At 38.5% G+C, this 20,668-nt stretch overlaps 1 protein-coding gene across 1 annotated transcript; it reads left to right on the top strand.

Moving 5' to 3' along the window:
• The first annotated feature begins 61 nt into the window (after positions 1 to 61).
• On the top strand, positions 62 to 20,668 carry LOC139691398 (MD-2-related lipid-recognition protein-like). Its single transcript, XM_071589195.1, has 4 exons — positions 62 to 226; positions 11,905 to 12,033; positions 16,275 to 16,444; positions 20,444 to 20,668. Exons 1-4 carry the CDS (start codon positions 127 to 129, stop codon positions 20,531 to 20,533), a joined length of 489 nt encoding a protein of 162 aa, XP_071445296.1. The 5' UTR covers positions 62 to 126; the 3' UTR covers positions 20,534 to 20,668.

Genomic DNA, 20,668 nt, shown 5'->3' with positions numbered 1-20,668 from the left:
GCCGGAGTCCACTTGGGCGTCTCTCCCTCTCGCGTCCGCTCTTATAAGGGACGGCGAGCGACGGCCCCTCAGTCACTGGTGGGACGGGACGTGCCGCGCGAACAATTTCTCTTCGTCGCCCCCGACATGGTCCAACTTCGGTGTCTTCTCCCTGGAGCCCTCGTGGTGCTGCTGGCGGTGGCGGCCTCGGCGGAAGTGGTGCCCTTCGATCACTGTGGCCAATATTGTGAGTCATGACGTCCAAGGGGGAGTCTCCAACCTCCCCCACTGTTCCTACTCGGTCGTGCGTCCGGAGTGCCCGTGTGTGTGTGTGTGTGTGTGTGTGTGTGTGTGTGTGACACCAACGGACGGTTGGCAAGTCCGCGTCGCGATCTCCAGCCTCCACGGATTCCGAAATTCGCACCGATTCGAGGGCCCGTCGTGGTGCGGGTTGCCCTTCAGCTCCGCCCGACTCTCGCGCGTTCGCCAATTTCGTGAAGCGTGGCCAGAATGAGCGATACTGGAAATGACAGGGAGAAATCAAACCCATGGCATATGCATATATCATAAGATAAACACATCACCTTCATATTTGTACGTGCATGTCTTGTTTAAAAAGTATCGGGATATGTTTCGGGAAAACAGATTTATATTTCAGATATTGGTAGAGTGCCTCTCAAAATCATGCCAAGTACATCCATTGAGTGTCGACACACACCTTTGCCCTTGCGGTTTTTCCAAAACTCGAAGGCTCCCTGGAATGCGGAAGGTCCTTAAGGGTACGCATGCAAGCTTCTTTGATAACACTAGGGTTCCATGGTGGTCCCCATGGAGGGAGGGAGGATTACAATTTGGGAAAAAGGGAAATAGTAGTAGCTTGTGCCAAGTCGGGACTGTAAGGGATTGGGGAATCGTCACGGTGACGTTGCAGAAGATCTTCCCAAGCAGACACTCCAGTCTGCTCTTTTAGTCGTACGTCCAAAGACCTTCGGGACAGATCAGCGCAGATCTTTCGCATCGCCAAATTTAAAAGTAATAATGGAGTATGCAATGTATCTCTCTTATCAATGCCAATAATGCTATTTGTGATTATGCGCACAGTTCACCGACACGGTCTTAATTCAGCACTTCACGCTCAAACGGCGGGAAAAAATTGTTACCTATACTTTTTATAAAAATCTTGTATACAAATAGGTAGGGAAACGGACTCTTCCACCCATTCACTCAGCTGCTCAGAGGTCGGCGACGAAGGGAAAGGACGGCGTCCAGACTCATTGGGGTTCGGACCAGTTCGAGGGTCGTTATGCATCAAATAAGGGCCGACGGTCCCTCTCTCGTTCTGTGGGAAGGCGTTTGTCGTTTTGCGGATGGCACGGTCCATTTTCTTAGGTGGGTTGAATTCACTAAACGTTGGCATATAGTATACTAGTCCAGAATATTGAAATTAAATTTAAAATACTTCGCCTTTCCACATAAACCACTTTTATTACGACCTAGATTTCGTTATGGTATAACATCATCTGATGACCTGATGATGTTATACCATAACGAAACCTAGGTCGTAATAAAAGTGGTTTATGTGGAAAGGCGAAGTATTTTAAATTTAATTTCAATATGAAGAATTTCCACAAAGTGACGCCAGAAACTGTTTCATTTAACTAGTCCAGAAGTCTGTGCGCAGAAGAGTTTGAACTGTCGCTTGTTCGTTTCAGTAATTCAAGATAAAAAAACAAAAGCAGCCTTCCGACGAGTGTGAGATTTTTTCTAGAATCACTGTTTCCTATGAGGACGTTAACGTAGGACAAGGGCAAAAGGAAATGTTGCACAAAAAGTGAGGAATTTCGTCCCAAAATAGGACAACCAACGGTTATACACACACACACGTTCTACACACATAAAGCTCTACATTAGACATACTTTTCACTGCACGAAGGATATAAGTGAAATATTCTGCCCGGATGTTCTTAAGAAGAGGGCAAGTGTGATAGAAAACACACGCCTACCATCCATATCTTTAGCAGAGAGTATTCTCATTTATATTGTCAATAAAAGTTGACACAGAACACTACTCTAAATCATAAAATTAAACTTTTCCTTTATTGTCGTCCTGCAGGGTCCTTTAAACTCAAAAATATCATAAGTTGAGCGTCAAAATTTCTGACAGAACAAATTCCAGCGAGCGCACAGAATGCCATTTGCATCTAATCAATAAAACGGTAGGCATTTGATATTTATTCTCCCCCATCAAAAAACTAAAATAAAAATTAGGTTCTCACATTATCTAAGTTCACATAAAAAAGAGTTCTAAAGCTAACATTATTCAATGGTACACGTTTAGTAAAGTGACAAATTTTAGGTATTTTAGTACTCAGCAAGCAACCGCTGGGGTGTGTGGCAGGGGGTGAACACACACCAGATTAATTTAGACCCCAGTATGACCTTACCGCGGTCGGTCAGTGTTATTATGATCCCTTATCGTTCGTTGAAAAGATGGCATCTTAAATCTATCTGTTCTGCGCGTAATATCTCTAATTTCATTAAAATGATCTCCTACCGTAGTACGATGGGGATAATTATACTTTTCCAACATATCACTGCCTAAAGAGACATCCTTCCAATTCATATGTGAGAGATTTGATCTGAAATTTAACCTTCGCTCCATGGAGTGATTCCCAGCCTAGCTCCATGCCTACCTCCTCTAGCCAGCTAATGTATTTGCTACTAAGTTTCCATAACATAGTTTTACAAATCTAGCTCCTCTACGCTGCACGCTATCCGAATCGCCAATTAATCCAACTTCGTGAGGATTCTCTATAGTACTTGCAGCATATTCTAGAGATGAGGCCTAACCAGCAAAAGATAACTTTTCTCTTTGAATTTTTCATGAAATTCACCCAGTACACTTTTAATAAATCCTAAGTTTTTGTTAGCTTGTCCACGTATTCCCCGTATCTGTGTTTCACCTAGGAGAGGTCGTGAGTGAGGGTAACGCCTTTAAGTATTTAATCGAGTCTACACATTCCATTTCGGTGTTCCCGATGCAGTTTGATGTTTGAGAGGGATTTTCTCCTTTTCCATAAATTTATCACTGCGCACTTTTTTTAGTTTAATTCTAATTGTCAAGGGCCGCTCCAGTATTGTATAGCATCGTCTGATAGAGCTGCCGTGTCCTCAGGATCACGGATATCACGGTAAACCGGTCGGCAAATAAACGTATCTTACTCATGACTACGGAGTCAATGTCGTTGACGTATTGTATTGTATACGTAGAAGAGGTATCCGACTCAGCGGCTTCAGTTCAGCCAACCACGTCCGGAACACACCAATCACTTAATTAACGGCAATCAAATAATTATGCAGAGGCATTTCGTCGATTCGAGTCAATTTCGTGAATATTGCAACTGATCATGCACTTTTATTTTTTCCTCTATAATGAATCCCAAATACACCGAGAGAATAGTCGTGTCGCATTAATTTACGCTGGTAATCGTGATGGTGTCCATTAATATGTTATATAAATGTCCGTTCTTTTAAATGGAAAGTTTCGCCAGAGAGTGAGTGGGTGAGGTGAAGGAGGATATGGACAAAGAGCTACGAGATGTGAAAGTCAATACCGTTAAAAACCGTGTTAATGTGAAGGTTTATACCCATGGCATTTTATTCTGGATACCCTAAGGGTCATTAAGATTAAAATACCCCGCGCAGTATTCTTCAAAATTCTAGGGAAATCTCCGTTGGGAATAATATCTGACAAATGACACAAAAAAACACCAAATACAAAACTTGCAAATTGATAACTTCGTTCTCCCTAATTGCGTCCAGTGCCACAATTAAGTCTCTCCTTTAAGCCCTCTATTTTTCATGTATAACAATATTATTGGCGACATACTGTTTTATTTGAAGATATTCCACTCTAGGATAGAGATCTCCGACTTGGAAACTTCGATTACATTTTTCTTTCGCATCAACGCCTGCGAAATTAAGTATGCATTATTTTCATTTCAATGCCCATAAAAAACATTTTTTCAACCAATTGAAAGCCAAATCATCCTGAAATTACGATTTCATTTCTTGACTTTATTGCTGATATAATGTTATCTCCAAAGCAAGACGGACGTATTTTACAAATAATGAATCGGAAAATTACGAAGTGCAGTGGCCTTTGAGTATGAACGTACACTTTTAACTGCATTTCAAAATTATATATATATATATATATATATATAATATATATATGTGTGTGTATGCATATATATATACACACATATACACACACATGTGTGTATATATATATATATAATTATCGACCTTAACAAATTCGTAATGTACCCCTATCATGTTTCCATTTTTAAATGTTGCACAGTAATTGTCGACAGTGATCACTTTCGAATGTTGAGCAGTTCAATAAACGAAGATATTTTTTTTGAGCCATTTTTCATCGATTTACTTCGGAATACAACGCTGACATACTACTTCAATTAAACTCTAAATTACGTGTACTTGGCTATGGTAAACAAACAATGTCTCCACGATTTTGGAAAACTTGGGCAAAATTAGCATAACCATATTATAATATGTGACATGAACAAGGAATCATCAGTTGTTGATATTTGTAATCCGTTTCTTTGAAAATTGAAAAGAATGACTGCTTCAAACCTATATCATTGAGACCAATAAAAAGTTACTCTATCATGGAATCAGAGTACGTGTTTCCGTGACGAGTACTCGACAAAAGTACTGTTTTAACGTTTTAGAGAAAGGGTGAGTTTAAGTAGATTACTTGTGCCGGCTCGCAGAGTCACGAAAAGTCGAATAGATAGTGCGAAGTGAGAATATTGTCATTTGGTGTCCAGTATTCATTGAATTCTCTGTCTATTAAAAAACCGAGTCCGTGAGGCAGATCGTCCAAAGGGCAGCGTGATCGCCCGTCAGACTTCACGGGTCACTGCCGACGACCGTCGTCTTGAACATTTCCTTCCGACCCTTAAGATAAGTGCTTCTTCAAATGTATGGCTGCCGTTGGCGTCCGAGGGATGGAATGTGATGCGGCGGAGGTCCGGGGGTGAGTGAGGTCACTCGGCTCTTGGTGTCCGTCTCTGTGACCATTCGAAATGAGTAATCTTGCCTTACACATTTTTTCATTCCCTTCAAAAGTCATAGAGCTAAATCTCACATCGACACAGGAGTCTAGTGGAGACAATTGCAAACTCTTTATCGACTTGGCGTACATCAATCGTTAACATTGATTTGTAATTACTACCTCTTACCCTAGTATGTTCATTAAACTATTGATTAACGAAATTACTCATATACCTGAAAGATAATTTATGAAACATAATCAGTTTAATGGCCTGAGGAAAAAATTGAGTCGCAGTTGCGGAAGCTTTAATTGTGTGTGAAATAAACAATATGTACTACTGGCACAAACCACCGCCAAATAATGTCTAATTAACATAACATAATACGCTGGAGGTTAGGCCTTAAACGCATACGCGTGTTTGCCTTTTCTATATCTAAAGAACAATAAAAATTACGCAATTTTTTATTAGCAAATAAGCAACAGATTGCTTCAAAATTAAACGGAGAATAGCTTTCACAATTTAATTCGAGTATTTCAAGACGCTATTTTCCAAATACGAGGCGATAAATTCAAAAATATTGAGATAGGAGCACAGGTTTATGGAAACATTTGAATCTCACAAAATAACGCAGGTATATTTTATCACAGAAAATGTTTGTTTTTACTGTTCGGTCTAAAGAACACATGTTTAAGATAGTTTTTCGCAGGATAAATAACGCGAGAGCTAGCGCAAAAAAAACCATATATTTAAATTGAAATAGGATAAAACTTTCGTTAACGATTCATTGATGAATTCCAGAATATATACGAGTAATTCGACTGGAGGGCTGGGACACATTCGTTTTCAAAATTGCCAAAAACGATCAATAAATACGGTAAAAAGGATAAATAAGGGTGTTCATATTTAAATTTCTTTTGATTGCACACAGTTATATAGAATGGACAAGATCAGGTTCCGTCATAATATAGCATTGGTTTGATTTCAGCGTGAATGGAAGTCGGATAGGGCCCCGTGGTGTGTCTTTTATTTTCGAGAAATGAAGCATGCGTGGTCTATTTGAAGGGAGCGAATGATACCATAACATACCCGAGACAAATGAAAAAATTATCACCATCCCAGGCGCGTCAAAACAGTTTTACTGCCGAAAATCGATTAAAATAAAATTCTCGTGGTACCCATGTTCATTGTTCTGAATTCTGTCCCATATTTAACGTCACGATGGCTTAAACTATCGAAGAAAACTAATGTTACATATTCTTTCACCCTTAAATATTACACTCCTCTCTCCTGAACTAAGAACTGGTATTGGCAAAACCGCAGCACAAAAATATTCGGAAATAATCAGTATATGTTCTTCGCCCTTTTGTTATTTACACGTCGTAAACCTACAGGTCTATCATAATGGTCAAACAAATGAAGCAATCAAGTTTTAAGGATAATTTCCACGCAAAATCTAACGTTAAAAAATTTTTTTCTACAGAATTATACAAAAATATACGTTTTTAATTATATATATTAAAATATGCATTTTATGTCGATGTTCCGCTACATTTCAATTTCGACCAGTAATACTGCTCCTTATTTTTGTGTCGGAGCGTTTCGTTCTCTTAAAAATTATCTCCTTCTCAGGGTAACCTTTTCTCGTAATCCCAATGAACCTTTGACTGCGGTCCAAAAATAATACCTTCCCAGGACCGTGCTGTTTGGAGCCCCCCCGATTAGCTTATCTTGCCCTTGTGCAAACCATGGCTCGTCATTTGTTTGCTGATGCATTGCTGCAGATTTGGTTCATGACGACAGCGGCGGACTCCTTTATCTACGCATTGCCTCACCGCTCTCCACACGGCACGCTAATTTCCACGCTAACGCAGGGCTCCCTTCTCTTACGATGCCCACTTGGAATTACGCGATTCAGTCGGCTTTTTCATTAGCACGCCCCGAGGGAAGGAACCCGGGATCATATTTCCTAGTTAACAAATGAATCACAACGATCGCTTCACTCGGCAAACCCTCGTCGATTCGCGCTAAGAGGGGAAATACGAGAGCAATCGAAAGGAGAATGCATGGGTAGGCTCGGTAGTTTATGGAGAGGAATCGATCAAGGTCGCCGTGAAACAATTGGCCCGATTGACGTCTAAAAGCAGAGCAGACGGGGCAAGGCGATGGATGTATTCCTCTCAGGACACGACCTCAGAAAAGAACATCTCCCGTGAGGATATTCACTGGAGTTCATGAGTATTGACGTGGGAAAAACAACTCTGTAAAGGGGATCTTTAATCTTCGTGTATGCAGTACCATGCGTGAAAGATCCGATGGCTTCATTGGCCGTTAGGGGTGAGCGGCCGGCCTCGTGGGAGGACCACGCAGGTCAAGGGGTAGGGGGCGACGGTCACCTGATGCGCTTCTTATTTTCATGCCCAAGCACCAGTGAACCCACTCCCCTAGCCTTCTCCGACGAACGCTTATGGCGCCGAGGGAAGCGCTCGGGAAATGGCCTGGGGGGGGGGGGGGGTTGTAATGATCTCTGGATGTAGGCTGCTGGCCGACACTCTTTAAAGTGAGCCACTGCGCAGTTCAACGCCCCGCTAACTGTCTCAGTGTGAATCTTGAGGAATCCTCAACATAAAACACAAGGCATGCTTTTAATTGGCACAAACTGTACTCAAAAATACCTACGCAGCCCAAGATTTATTTTACTATTAACGATAAAAGGACAGTAATTTGTGCGCCCCACCGAAAATGTGAATGTCCTTCTGCATGTTAACTCATTTATTTTTGTGTTCTATTGTGCCGTCTAAATGTTACATTGAGTGATTCCTCATCATCCACATATATGCATATGTATACCCACACATACAAACATACATATATATGTGTATATATATATATATATATATATATATATATATATATATATATATATATATATATATATATATATATAAGGACAATAACTTTGATATCCCACTATTCCACGCAGCTAAAGTTGTTCTCAGGATCATAAACAAAAGGATAGAGAGTAAGGCAAATGATTAATTAGGGGATGATCAGTTTGGGTTTAGGAAGGGCAGAGGTACTCGTGATGCCATTGGAGTAATGAGATTATTAATTGAGAGGAATATAGAACACAACCAGGAGGTATTTGCCTGTTTTGTAGATTTCAAGAAAGCATTTGATAGAGTGAATTGGGAAAAACTAATGAGTATTCTGCAGAAAATAGGAATAGATTGGAGGGAAAGGAGGCTAATCCGCAACCTGTAAATGTCTCAGACTGATCAGGTGCAGGTGGGAAACGGGGAGTCAGGATGGGCAGTGTTAGGAAGAGGTGTAGGGCAGGGTTGCCCATTATCACCGTTGCTGTTCAACCTGTGTGCAGAGGAAATGATTAAAGAGGCATGGGAAGAACTGGAGGTAGGAATGAAAGTGGGCGGGGAATTCATAAAATCAGTTAGGTTTGCTGATGACCAAGCTTCAGTTTGTCAGTCAGCCAAGGTGTTGCAAGCATTGCTGAGTGAATTAGAAATTCAGTGCGACAGGTATGGGATGAGAATCAATATTAATAAAACAAAGGTTATGCGATTTTCTAGAAAGAAAAAAGCTAAGCTAAACATTAAAATAGGAGGGCAAGAATTAGAGTAGGTATAACAGTTTACGTATCTCAGAAGAGTTTTGGACCAACGCGGTCAAAGTAGTAAGGACGTAAGGAGAATTGCACTAGGAAAACATTCTTTCACAAGGAGGAGGGAGTTGATGACAGGGACGTTGAGTATGGATATTAAGAAAATACTCGTACAAAACTTTGATATGGAGCGTAGCTATGTACGGCGCGGAAACGTGGTCATTGAAGCAGGCGGATGGACGTAGATTGGAGGCTTTTGAAATGTGGGTGTGGAGAAGAATGGAGAAGGTGAAATGGACAGAGAAGAAAACATATGAGGAAGTACTTGGTATGGTGGGCGAAGAGAGGGGTTTGTTAGGAGCAATCCTATGGAGGCAGGAAAAGTGGATGAAGGGGTATTGACCGGCAGTGGGATGTTGAAGACTGCAATATAGGGGAGAATGTTAGGCAAACAAGGAAAGGGGAGGAACAGGATAGGGATGTTGGACGAGATGAAGGGAGGAAGAAGGTACTCAGAGATGAAGAGGGACCTGATGTAGAGTAGGATGCTGGATGTTTTGTTTTGTTAGGAGTCACAAAATGTGTATTTAGGAGCTCTGTCCATCCAAAAACCTACTTTAACCGGTATATTACCTTATAATAAAATAATAATATATAGTTATAGGGATAATATTGTTACCAATACTTTTTATACAAACCTGTGGTACAATGCTCTAGCCCTGGACTACCGTAACCCCATATACTCGTATCTATAAATATATATCATCATCATCAGTATTTCAGTCAAAGATTTAGAAGAGGCGACCAACAGGTGCGGTCATTAGGATCTGATAGGGAAGGAGGAGAGAAACCCAGCATTGGCATTAGCCCACTCATAACAAAAGGCCCCAAGGGGTTACACAGCTTAATGGCCCATCCAACGAATGGCATACTCACTCAAAGTGCCCTCCACAGAGTACCTCAACTAGGCATCGGGATGCCACTGAACAATATCTGTCATCTCCAGGATTTGAACCGGAGCCCTCTTGGTGGGAAGTCAGTACGCTAGCCACTGCGCCATCATGATCCCCTCACCCACTCCTATTTCTATTTACGTTTGCATCCCAATTACCACCACGTTCATTCCCTGATGGGCATATCCTTTACATTGTACACCACCCACCATGGCTTTGATTGCACTGCTTTAATTTGACCCGAAGAAATACTAGACGGGTGCGTGCACAAGGTCATCAGACAGCTTGCACACCCAGTATTCCCCACTAATGGTTTCAGCACTCCCCTGGTTAGTTCTGGTACAGTTTTTCCATAGTACCACCAGCAAAACCAGGGCCTAGTAATCCTGCTTACACTTGTACTATTCTAAAGAAAGTAAGTATTATTCCAAAGGAATTCTCTTGATAGTAGCAAATGACCACACTGCTCCCCACCCCTGACCTTTAGGTGGTTTATTGCAGTGCATTGGAACACCAGGAGGCAGGACGCATTGCATTGAAATATGATTTATCACTACCAAACCACAGGCACCATTACCAACATGAAATTGTGGAGATGTATAATCATACAAAAAATTGCAACTGTTATATTTCTGCACCACATCAAGGATATTTAGAGAATTATTACAGTGCAGCTAACAGTAAGAGAATTACACACACAAAATTAGAATTAGTTTACGTGATTGCTAGAGGGAGGATGGTCAATATAGGAGATCAGTACAGTCTTCAGGTCATACCATTGAATAACTTGGAGCATAAATCTTCAGATCTAGTGTCGAAAGTTTTATAAAAGTAACTCCACATGCAGATACTATCAATGAACTTCTACTGACATGCCCGGAAAACTTGACTTTTTTTGGTCATTAAGAGTGACTGAATAACAAGAATTTCATCTTCTTTAAGCACACCTTGCTTCTTCAGTAAATGATGCAGGTATATATCATCAAATGATCACCACTAATGTAACAACTCTCTTGCTTTTCTTACGTCGTTGGTTACTTTTCACTAGAGGATCCTAAATCAGAGCGTCTTAACTGATCTGAATCGTGAGCTGGCCCAATGAGGCATTAAGCCATGACATGTGAAAGTTTTGGCTCAAATAATCCAAATACTTTTCTTGCTACCATTAATATTGATGCATCATTTAAAATGGCAATGAAAAGGGTATACGAGGGAGTATTGAAAAGTCAGGTCCTCCATTTTTTTCATGGAAAATCAAATTTATTCTCAAATTTGCATACATCGTTGGAAAGGTTGAGCATTTAGCTATTTTTCTACGTAGTCACCTTGACGATCAATCACTTTTTGTTTCCTTGTAAGCAGCTTTTTAATACCGGCATCTTACCTTTATCCCGCCGCGTCGCAAAGCCAACTGACAACTGCTTCATGCACTTCCTCGTCTCACCTGAATTTCCGTCCCCCAACTTGTTTTTTGAGACTGGAAAACAAGTGGTAGTTCCTGGGGGCAACGTCCTGGCTGTAAGGAGGGTGGTCTCAGCCGAATTCATTGAGTAGGGTGGTCGTTTGATGTGGCACAAATGGACATGCCCATTGACATGATGCAAACACACTCCTTTGGTGAGCCTACCCCTTCTTTTGTTTTGGATGGCTCATCAAAGTTTCTTCAGAGTCTTGCGGTAGCTTTCTGAGTTTATTGATGTTCCTTTTGCCATGAAATCCACCAACAGAACAACCCCCTTCCTGTCCCAGAAAATGATAGCCATTACATTTCCCTGCTGACTTTGTCATGAACTTTTTGGGCCAAGGTGAGGTTGGGTGATGCCATTGTTTTGACTGTTCCTTCAGTTCAGAGGTGTAATGATAAGCCCATGTTTTGTCTCCAGTCACTATCGAATCCAGAAATCAGACAAAAAAGTGCAAGAATTCAGTTGGCTTCGTGACTTGGCGGGAAAGGTACGACGCCAGTATTAACAAGCCGGTTGCAAGGATGCTTGGAAACAAAGGTTGCAAAGAGTGATTGGTCATCTAAGCAACTATGTAGAAATATGCTCAGCCTTTCCAACCAAGTATGCAGAGTTGAGAATAAATTTCATTTTCAATGAAAAAAAATGGGAGACCTTGATTTTCAATATGCCCTCATATGTAAGAGTATATGTGTCCGAGGTAAAAATGACGATAGTATGCACCAGAAATGTATATATGCATTTTTATTAATTATAGAGAATGTACTCAAATCCTCATTGATAGTTTTCTTCTTTGGCTTTAAAATTAGCACCAGATAAGGAGCCACACTGCAATGTGCATGAAGTAAGAGTAACGCCTTGCCCAGAGGCAGCGAGGAACCTTCCATGTGTGCTCAAAAGAGGAACCGAACCAAGTATTCAATTTGACTTCACAACTGGTGAGTATCCAAATATTTAATTAATTGAACTAATTGGGATTATGTACAATGGTCAGTGCAATATGTTTTGTGATCTGCTTTAAATAAAATTAGGCCAAACGAAAAAGACAATAAATATCACGACTACTTAAACCTACAACTGAATAATGGAAGATAATTGGAGTGCCATTGATCCATTTTCTATCTTAGGGCATTGAGAATAGTATGATGTAAATGAAGATATCTTGAATATTATTTAATACCTTGAATACTTGAAAATTCATCAAAATTTAGATGAAAAGTATCCTTTTTCAATTATTCAATTGTTTTTCAGTATTTTTAGAGACCTCAATCTTCGCTAAGTTCAAGCTTTTATAATTATAAATAAAAATATGAAGCCATTAATGTTCCTTATAGTTCAAACACTCATTTTTTGTGTAACTTTAAACAATTTACTTAAAATTTTTCAGACCTAATCTGCATTTTTCCTCCCCTCAATGACAAAAACCAACTCAAAGTGTATTCAGTAGAGCTTAACCATTAAATGGAGGTATAACTCCAAAGCTTTTAAGAGGGATATTTTTAGTGTTGGTCAAATGAAATTATTGGTGGTGCCTCTACATTCATGCTTACCCCGGCAATTTTCTCACATCTCTGTCAAAAACAAAATTTATCTTGTGTAAACATTCTAAAGAAGATTATTACACAAAATTGGATAAGAATAAACTAGGTGAAGGCATTCATCGATGTCGAGAAATCCTCCAGAAACCACCATAACAGCAGAGAAATAGGTTTTCCACATAAAATGCTGTGTACAAATGTGGAGAACTCAGCTGTCAAACATTCATTGGCTTGGGCATACTCAAGAAGGCTTACCCAACATTTATAGCAACTAAATATTCTCATTATATAATGAAAAGTCACTGATGAAAGAGACTAGTGTAACTCGCTGGCCAGTATACACCAGGCATACAGATATGTTTATGTTGATACATACCACAATAAAAAGGAAATTAAAGGGAAAAAATGACTTCTTTACTTTACTGTTATGGATTAAGCTTTCATCTTTTTTGCCCCTAGTCAAGATGTCAAGGAATGGCAAATCATTATCTTTCCCCATTCTTGGGTGAACTGCATTTCCGGATGAACTTTGATTTTCGAGGGAAATCCGTAAGCTTTTCCCTCCTGCATGGCCAAATGATAAATCCACCAAGTCAGGGTCTATTCAAAGCTTCAAAAGGTAAATGCTCACCACCAGTGGAAAAAAGGGAAACCCAGGGCTGCACTGTGTATTTGCTTGTAGGATTGTCTGTCCCAAAGGAAGGAACTGTACTATAGTCAGAATTCCAATAAGGTCCTCTGGCAAGTCATCAATAACTTTAGAATCACAATCGCTTCTATTGGAAGATTTTTAAAAAGGGAACCTACCTAAAAAATTAATATTTAACCATGGAACTTAATTTTTCCATTGCTCCTAGTCTGATTCCTAAGGAAGAAATTATAATGCAAGTCGTGCATAGAGGTTGCAATAAGGACATTAAGCTCAAAACAGACATAATATCAATATGTGAATCAGTTTGACAATTTATTCCCAAATCTACGTAAGCCTTTTGTTCTTAACGTTGCTGATAGGCAAGCTCATTTAGAACTTAAATATAATACAGGAAAAATTATTATATATACTCACATGGAAAATTTCATTTCATAAACATGCCAGGAGAAAATAATTGACTCATTGAATGATCCTGCATAGGTTATCAGTAGTTAAAATCAATCCGATAATTCAAATTTAAATACAATAAGAAATATGATAAATTGGGCCTCTATTCTAATTTATTTACTTACAACGTATCTTGCAAAATACTTGGCTAAACATCCTTTCACAGGAGAAAGACATAAGCATAGAATTCCAGCCACTTATCTGAGATTTTAAAAGAGATGAACAACACCGAAAATAATGTCATTCTGGTTAGTCTCAATAGAGCATTTCTTTTCATAAAGGCTCCGATTCAAGAATCAATTGCAAATCCAAGGGTACTCACAAAAATAGGTTTACCAGAGTATGGCCAAGCAGAATACGTATCAAAAATATGAAAATAAAAACAAAAATCCCTAATACCCGCCTTAATCCAGCAAGACATTTATTATTCCTACAAGGATCAGGACTATAGGAACTAATGTCCAGAATTCTCCAAAAAGAAATGTCATGGTCAAATATAAAATAATACTATGGGAAATATTAAAGAAATCTCCCCAAGAACATTACACCTTTAAACATTTAAAGGAGTGTGCTTGACTCCTGGCAGTTTCAGGAAAGTATAATGTTGGATGGACCAAGTTGTCCAACAAATACTGCTTTGAAGAACATGAAAGATTAATGGAGAGAAAAAGCTATCGCTAAACACACCAGCTCCAGTAAAAACCACTAGATTGCTTTGGAGAGAACAAAACTGTTGGTTGGGGAAGCAAAATACAACCCAAAGCTTAGAGGAGAGGCCATGGAAACTAAAGACCTCTAAAATAAGTTCAATGAAGTGGATGGGCACAAGATGGATTTACTTCTTTAAGGACCTTGAAAAATTCAGAGAGAGCAAGTGTCACTAGTTTAAATTTGAAGGGGAGGGAAATAATGGCCAAGAGCCAATGGCTACCTACATGAAATTAAGACAATAATAAACACACTTCCTGCTGATGTGTCCAGTGTGGGATGCAAAATGTTGGAGAAAAAATAAATATCAAAAGAGAAGATGGCAAATATTCTATCATAAAATAACCATGAAAATGCAGAAGCAAATTTGAAGAATATTTTCTAAACAGAATAATCACTTAGAGATAATTACTTTTAATTTTTTTATAATTTTTCACCCCTCGGTATCCAGCAGAAAGCTTTCCCCTCTACCTAAGGATGACATGCTCACGTAATTGCAATAATTTCTCACAATATAATTATTCAAAAAAGAGTAATGACTACAGACATGATTAATTTGCAAAAGTTGAGCGGCCATTGGAGTACATATGCTAGTCAAAGAGGCAGGAGAAAATGTCATTGATTGTGTGGGATGTATGTTTGGTTCCAGGAAAAATGGTCACTTAAGAAGGTTAAACATTTGACAAGGTGGCTGCAAAGGCAGAATTCATTGTAAATTATTATCATTGCACAATTCCACATAATCAAAATAATGCACAAATAAACGATGAACACCAATATTTTGATACATTAGCATCATCACCGGGAATTATGAAACTATAAAAACCTTCTCATTTATTTAGTAAAGTGGGGGATAAATATTTGATGCAAGTTTCAAGAATGAGTTTATGTAGCAAATTAGGGTAAAAAAGATGAGTTCAGGCAGGGAGTAAGACGCTATCACCCATTCTTTCAAACATATACGTAAAGGAAACAGGAAGAACTGGAGACAAGGATGAAAGTCAGAGAGGAATTCATACAACCAGATCTTCAAATGATCAAGCTTTAGGTAGCCAGTCAGCCAACTGGTTAGAAGCATTGCAGAGCACATAAGAAAAGCAGCAAGATAGGTATGGGATATGAATTAATCTTGCAAAAACTAAGGTAGGTAATAAGATTCTCAAAAATTAGGAAAACTAAGACAAAAATTAAAGTTTGAGGCATTAACTAGGACAGGTGAAATAATTCACCAATTTGGGAAGTGTTTTGGATGTTGGTAGGCAGAGTAATTGGGTGAGGAAAAGAACTATTCCACAATTTTTTTATTTTTTACAAAGCAGCCAACAATGACACAAAAGCTTTCACACTGGCTGACATGCAATAAATATAATATTAATTAAAAAGAAAGGGTGAGAGCAATAAACAATAATGAAAATTTAACAAAAATAAATGTCAAGAATGATGTAAGATAGCAGGAGAGCATCTTTACAAGCAGAGAGGGCTAAATAACTATCTGGTGTTGAAGGAAGGAGGTGAAAGCGGTGAGTAAGGAAGAGGGGTCCAGGGAAGGATGCTGAATGGTTGGGGAATTAAATGCAGCAGGGAGTTAATGAAATTAGAAAGGTTGAGAGACCGAAAGATGGAATTATGGAATCTGCACCAGACTCAAGTTGTGTGTTGGTCAAAGGGGAACACGAATTGAGTATGGAGGAAGAAGGTCATTTCAAGTCATATTTAATAATTCATGGTGGTACAATGATAGCATGTATTATTCAGCATGTCAAAAAAAGTTTGACTGAGTTTACGCTGACATTGAAGGCATTATTAACACATTATTATCTATGTGCTTGCACAGAAAACCCCAGCAATGAAGTTAAATCACAGGCTTACTGGAAAACATCAACTGATGAAAAGCCTCTAATTGGGATGGACAGAAATGCCTGCAACAACACGCCATGCCCTGTGGTGGAGAATCAACTACATCTGTACAACAACACAATTTCTATTTCAAGGAAATTCCCTCCGGTAAGTAAAAAAATAAGCAGGGCTTTATATTTATATCTTATCATTAGTGATTAGAATTAGATTGTCATCAATTTACGAGTATTATTTATTGCACGCATTTAGCTAGCTAATTAGGCTCCATATTTTAATTTTCATATGATTTTTCTAATATTTTTAACTCTGCTCAACAAGGAATGTTGATTATTCAACTACAGCTTATGCACTAAAAAGGGTACACTCACAATTGGCAAGAGGATTGTTTGAACAGATGAGATGTTGGCAAAAAAGTTCTAGGACTAGTCTAATTTGAGCACTGCCATTATTTCATATTTATGCATGCACAGGCTTGATATACATTCCCATATCTTTTTGGTTGAACTTCAAATTATTTCCAATTTCAGTATTCTGAAACTCTTTCAGACCAAAAGTCATGCTTTCCAATATAATTGGACAAAAACAATGAATACATTACTTTAAACTATTAACACCTGTATGCTAAGGAAGTCATCCTGGCAAGTCAGACTGGATTCCTCCTGAGTAGTGGAATTATTGTCCATTTTCTAAATTGTTAGGCAGAATGTCAAACAATTTTGATGTTCCTAATAAATCCCATATATATGCATAATTTAACCAAATTGATTGAAGTAATTGGTAGCAAGTATTTACTAAACACACTCGGGAAAGAAGAAATACATCACCTTTTCTGTTGAAAGAGTTAACTATAATTCTTACTAGTTTTGATAATAATAAGTTTATGGAATACAAAAAATAATGTTATTTCACACCAGTAATCAATCTAGATGCTAACAAAATTCTTTGAGGCAGTCATAAATCCCATTTTGGAAGTGGATATTAAAAACCTAACTTTTAACAGGAAGCATATGTATCATCTACGAAGAACTAACCCCACACACATTACTTCTGTTCTTAACAAGTGGGCATGACCCCCCCCCCTCCCCACTTTCAAAATTCAATAGCTGACTTAACATGGTATTACCATAGAAATATGAACAGCAGGCAAATATAAAATGTTACAAACCGTAAACTTAACTTTGCATTGTTTTATCCACCGCAGTATGATAGAACTACAAAACACTTTCATTAAACAATTTGTATTTACTCATTGATTAGTGCAAGTTTGTAATTTTCATAATAATCATGATACACATTATTTTTCCAGCAGACACAGTGTTAAGTATTGAGAATACATGACAGGTGTATAGGACATGTCAATGGGATATAAATCACATTATTCCCAAAAAGAAGTACAAAATACAGTTATGACAGGAAACTGATAAACACTAAAAGTTTTACACAAATATTCATTCATACTTTAATAATATCGACCAGATATGCTAATACTGGATTCCACCTGAATAGTGGAATTATAGTCCCATTTTCTAAATGGTTAGGGAGAATGTCGAACAATTTTGTGCACTTTTGTTATTGGTCCTTCAGCCACCATAGATAGGTTTGATGTTTTCACATGTACATGTAATTTTACATTTTCCGGTATTGTGACAGTGATAACTGTTATTCATTTTAAAGTCTCTCTTGTTTTCCTTAGCATAAGTCACTGGATTATAGATGTATACACAAGGTACAGTTAATATTCCCAAGTATTTAAAAAGAGGTCGGCCATGTGCGCCATAAGGTTGATTACATAAGCATCTCAATATTTTTTTCTGGACTAAAAATACTAATGAGGGTAAAAAAGAAACTTAACATTTCCACAATAAAGATTTAATATTTCACGTCCATGTTGCGATAGATAGAGCAGAGATAGTCTGGCTCCAAGAGGGGAGTAATGGAGAGGAGAGGGGAGTAAGGGAGAGGGAGGGGGTAAGTTGAGTCTAGGGGCAGCAGCCTATCAGTGGTCTAAGAGGAGGGAGAGGCTATGTATTGGAAGGTTACTTGCTCAAATTTGTGAAAGTTTAAATTGATTAAATGATCATTAAATGAAAAACACAATGTAACACTCCACCATTCTTAGAAATAGTGGCGGAAAAACAACAAACAAACACATTGTATTCTACACTTAATTAGGGGGTGTGTTTGTCTACAATGGTTTGACCTTTGTTAAGGGGTGGTCGATGATCATCACTGACTCGCTGGGGGTAGGGTTGGGGCGGAAAGATATTGGAGTCATTTAAGAATTTTGGGAGGGGGGAACGGGAGAGGTATAATTAATTTCATTGACCACCTCAAACCTGTCAGACTGCTGAAGGGATTGCTAAATTTCCAACTCCTCCAAAGCATTCAACCTGTCCGCCCTTTCATTTCAGTGTGAAGAATGTCTGCTATGAAGTTACTGGTTTGATTTCTATCTAGGAAGTGTTCAGCAAATTGGGATCTGTTGTCTTTGAGAAGCATGAGCGGTGTTCTTTGATCCTAATATCCAATGTCCTCCCTGTCTGTCCAATATAGATGGCGTTGCAGTCCGCACAATTGAGTTTATAAACCCTGCTTTGTTGCATTAAGTCAATTTTGTCTTTGGGTGAACCTATTATGTTTTTTAAAGTATGAATGTTGTAAAACGCTGTGTTGATTTTGTTCTTGGAGAGTATTTGTTGTATCCAGAGTGAAATGTGGCCAAGGAATGGAATTCTTCGTCATCAGTGGTCGTCAAGTTTAGATGTTTGGTACATGGATTTCTGGGATATCCGAGTTTTTTTTCTGTTGTACATTTCAATCTTTATTTCCCTGTAACCGATGTTGACTGCGATTTGTTTAATAATAAGGTGTCCCTCTTGTTTGTTGTGTGGTGACATTGGAGTATTGCGTATCCTGTGTAACATGGAATGAAAGGCAGCGAGTTTTTGTGAATGGTGATGGTTGGATGTGGAGTGGATAATTTGGTCGGAGTAACACCCTTTTTCTGTGCATGGAAAGGTCGAACCTTTGATTAATTATTTTCACACATTCAAATCCAGGAAATTTAAGGCACCGTCACTTGTGAATTGTATATATGCATCTAAAGAATTCAACAGAGCCCCCCTAATTAAATGTAGAACACAATGTGTTTGTTTGTTGTTTTTCCTGCCGCTATTTCTAATAACGGTGGAGTGTTACATTGTGTTTTTCATTTAATGATCATTTAATCAATTTAAACTTTCACGAATTTGAGCCGGTAACCTTCCAATACATAGCCTCCCCCTCCCCTAAACCACTAATAGACAGCTGCACCTAGACTCAACTTACCCCCTCTCCTCTCCCTCACTCCCCTCTTGGAGCCAGGCTATATAAGTTGAAAAAATGTTGATGTATGTAACCTGATGATGTTGCGCAGCATCGAAACCATGGACGTGAAATATTAAATCTTTATTGTGGAAATGTTAAGTTTCTTTTTATCCTCATGATGAAGGAATTCCACAAAGTTAAACCTGAAACTGTTTTGTTTCTAAAAATACTTGATCTAATGAGGATGATGTTTCCCAGATTAAAATTCCATAAGAAGTTACACAGTGTAACAAGCCATGATATAACATTTCTAGAACATCGAAACTTAAGAGAGCGTTTTAAAACTGATAATCGGAAGTAAACTGAATGAAGTTTCTTGCATACCTGGGAGATGGGTTCATCCCACTTAAGATGGAATAGAACATGAAATAGAAGACATTGCCTTAAGATGAACCAGTTTCCTCCCAGGTATTGTGGAATGGGTTTTACATTGACTTAGGGGTAACCATTTCCTTAACATGGTGACCATTTACGAGTACATACTTTCCTAATTATAGATGGTAGAACATAAAAATGTGAGAGGTAGGGGGCACTTTCAAAAGTGTCAGAAGCCCTGGAATCATTGCATGGCAGCAGAAGGCAACTATTTTTGAAGGGGAAAGAGATTAATAATAAATCAAACAGTAACTCAGGAGTTTTACATTCAACTAGCCCAGCAAATTTACCGTACCTTGCATGGAAATTCTATGAAACATGATTCATTTTACCATACTTTTAGGATGTAAAATATCTTCCCTGAATTACAGATGTCTTAATGAAATTATCATCACGTTGTTTCAGAGAGGATATCACGTCAAGTGGGTGATGTGGGATGACAACGATTCCAACTTTGAATGCTGCTTCATATTCAGAATCAAGTTGGTGCCATGAGTTTATAACTTCAACTACACTATGTGCAACTTAATCACATAATTAAGATAAATGGTCTGTTCAGAAATCTACTTTCCTAGAAAACTGTAATGTAAGATGAGTTGATCATCAATGAAGAGCAACTATGATTATAAA

Source organism: Hetaerina americana, unplaced genomic scaffold (genome assembly GCF_022747635.1).
Source record: "Hetaerina americana unplaced genomic scaffold, ioHetAmer1.1.p SCAF_34, whole genome shotgun sequence".
Lineage (NCBI taxonomy): Eukaryota > Metazoa > Arthropoda > Insecta > Odonata > Calopterygidae > Hetaerina > Hetaerina americana.
This window is presented reverse-complemented; position numbering and strand designations above follow the sequence as displayed.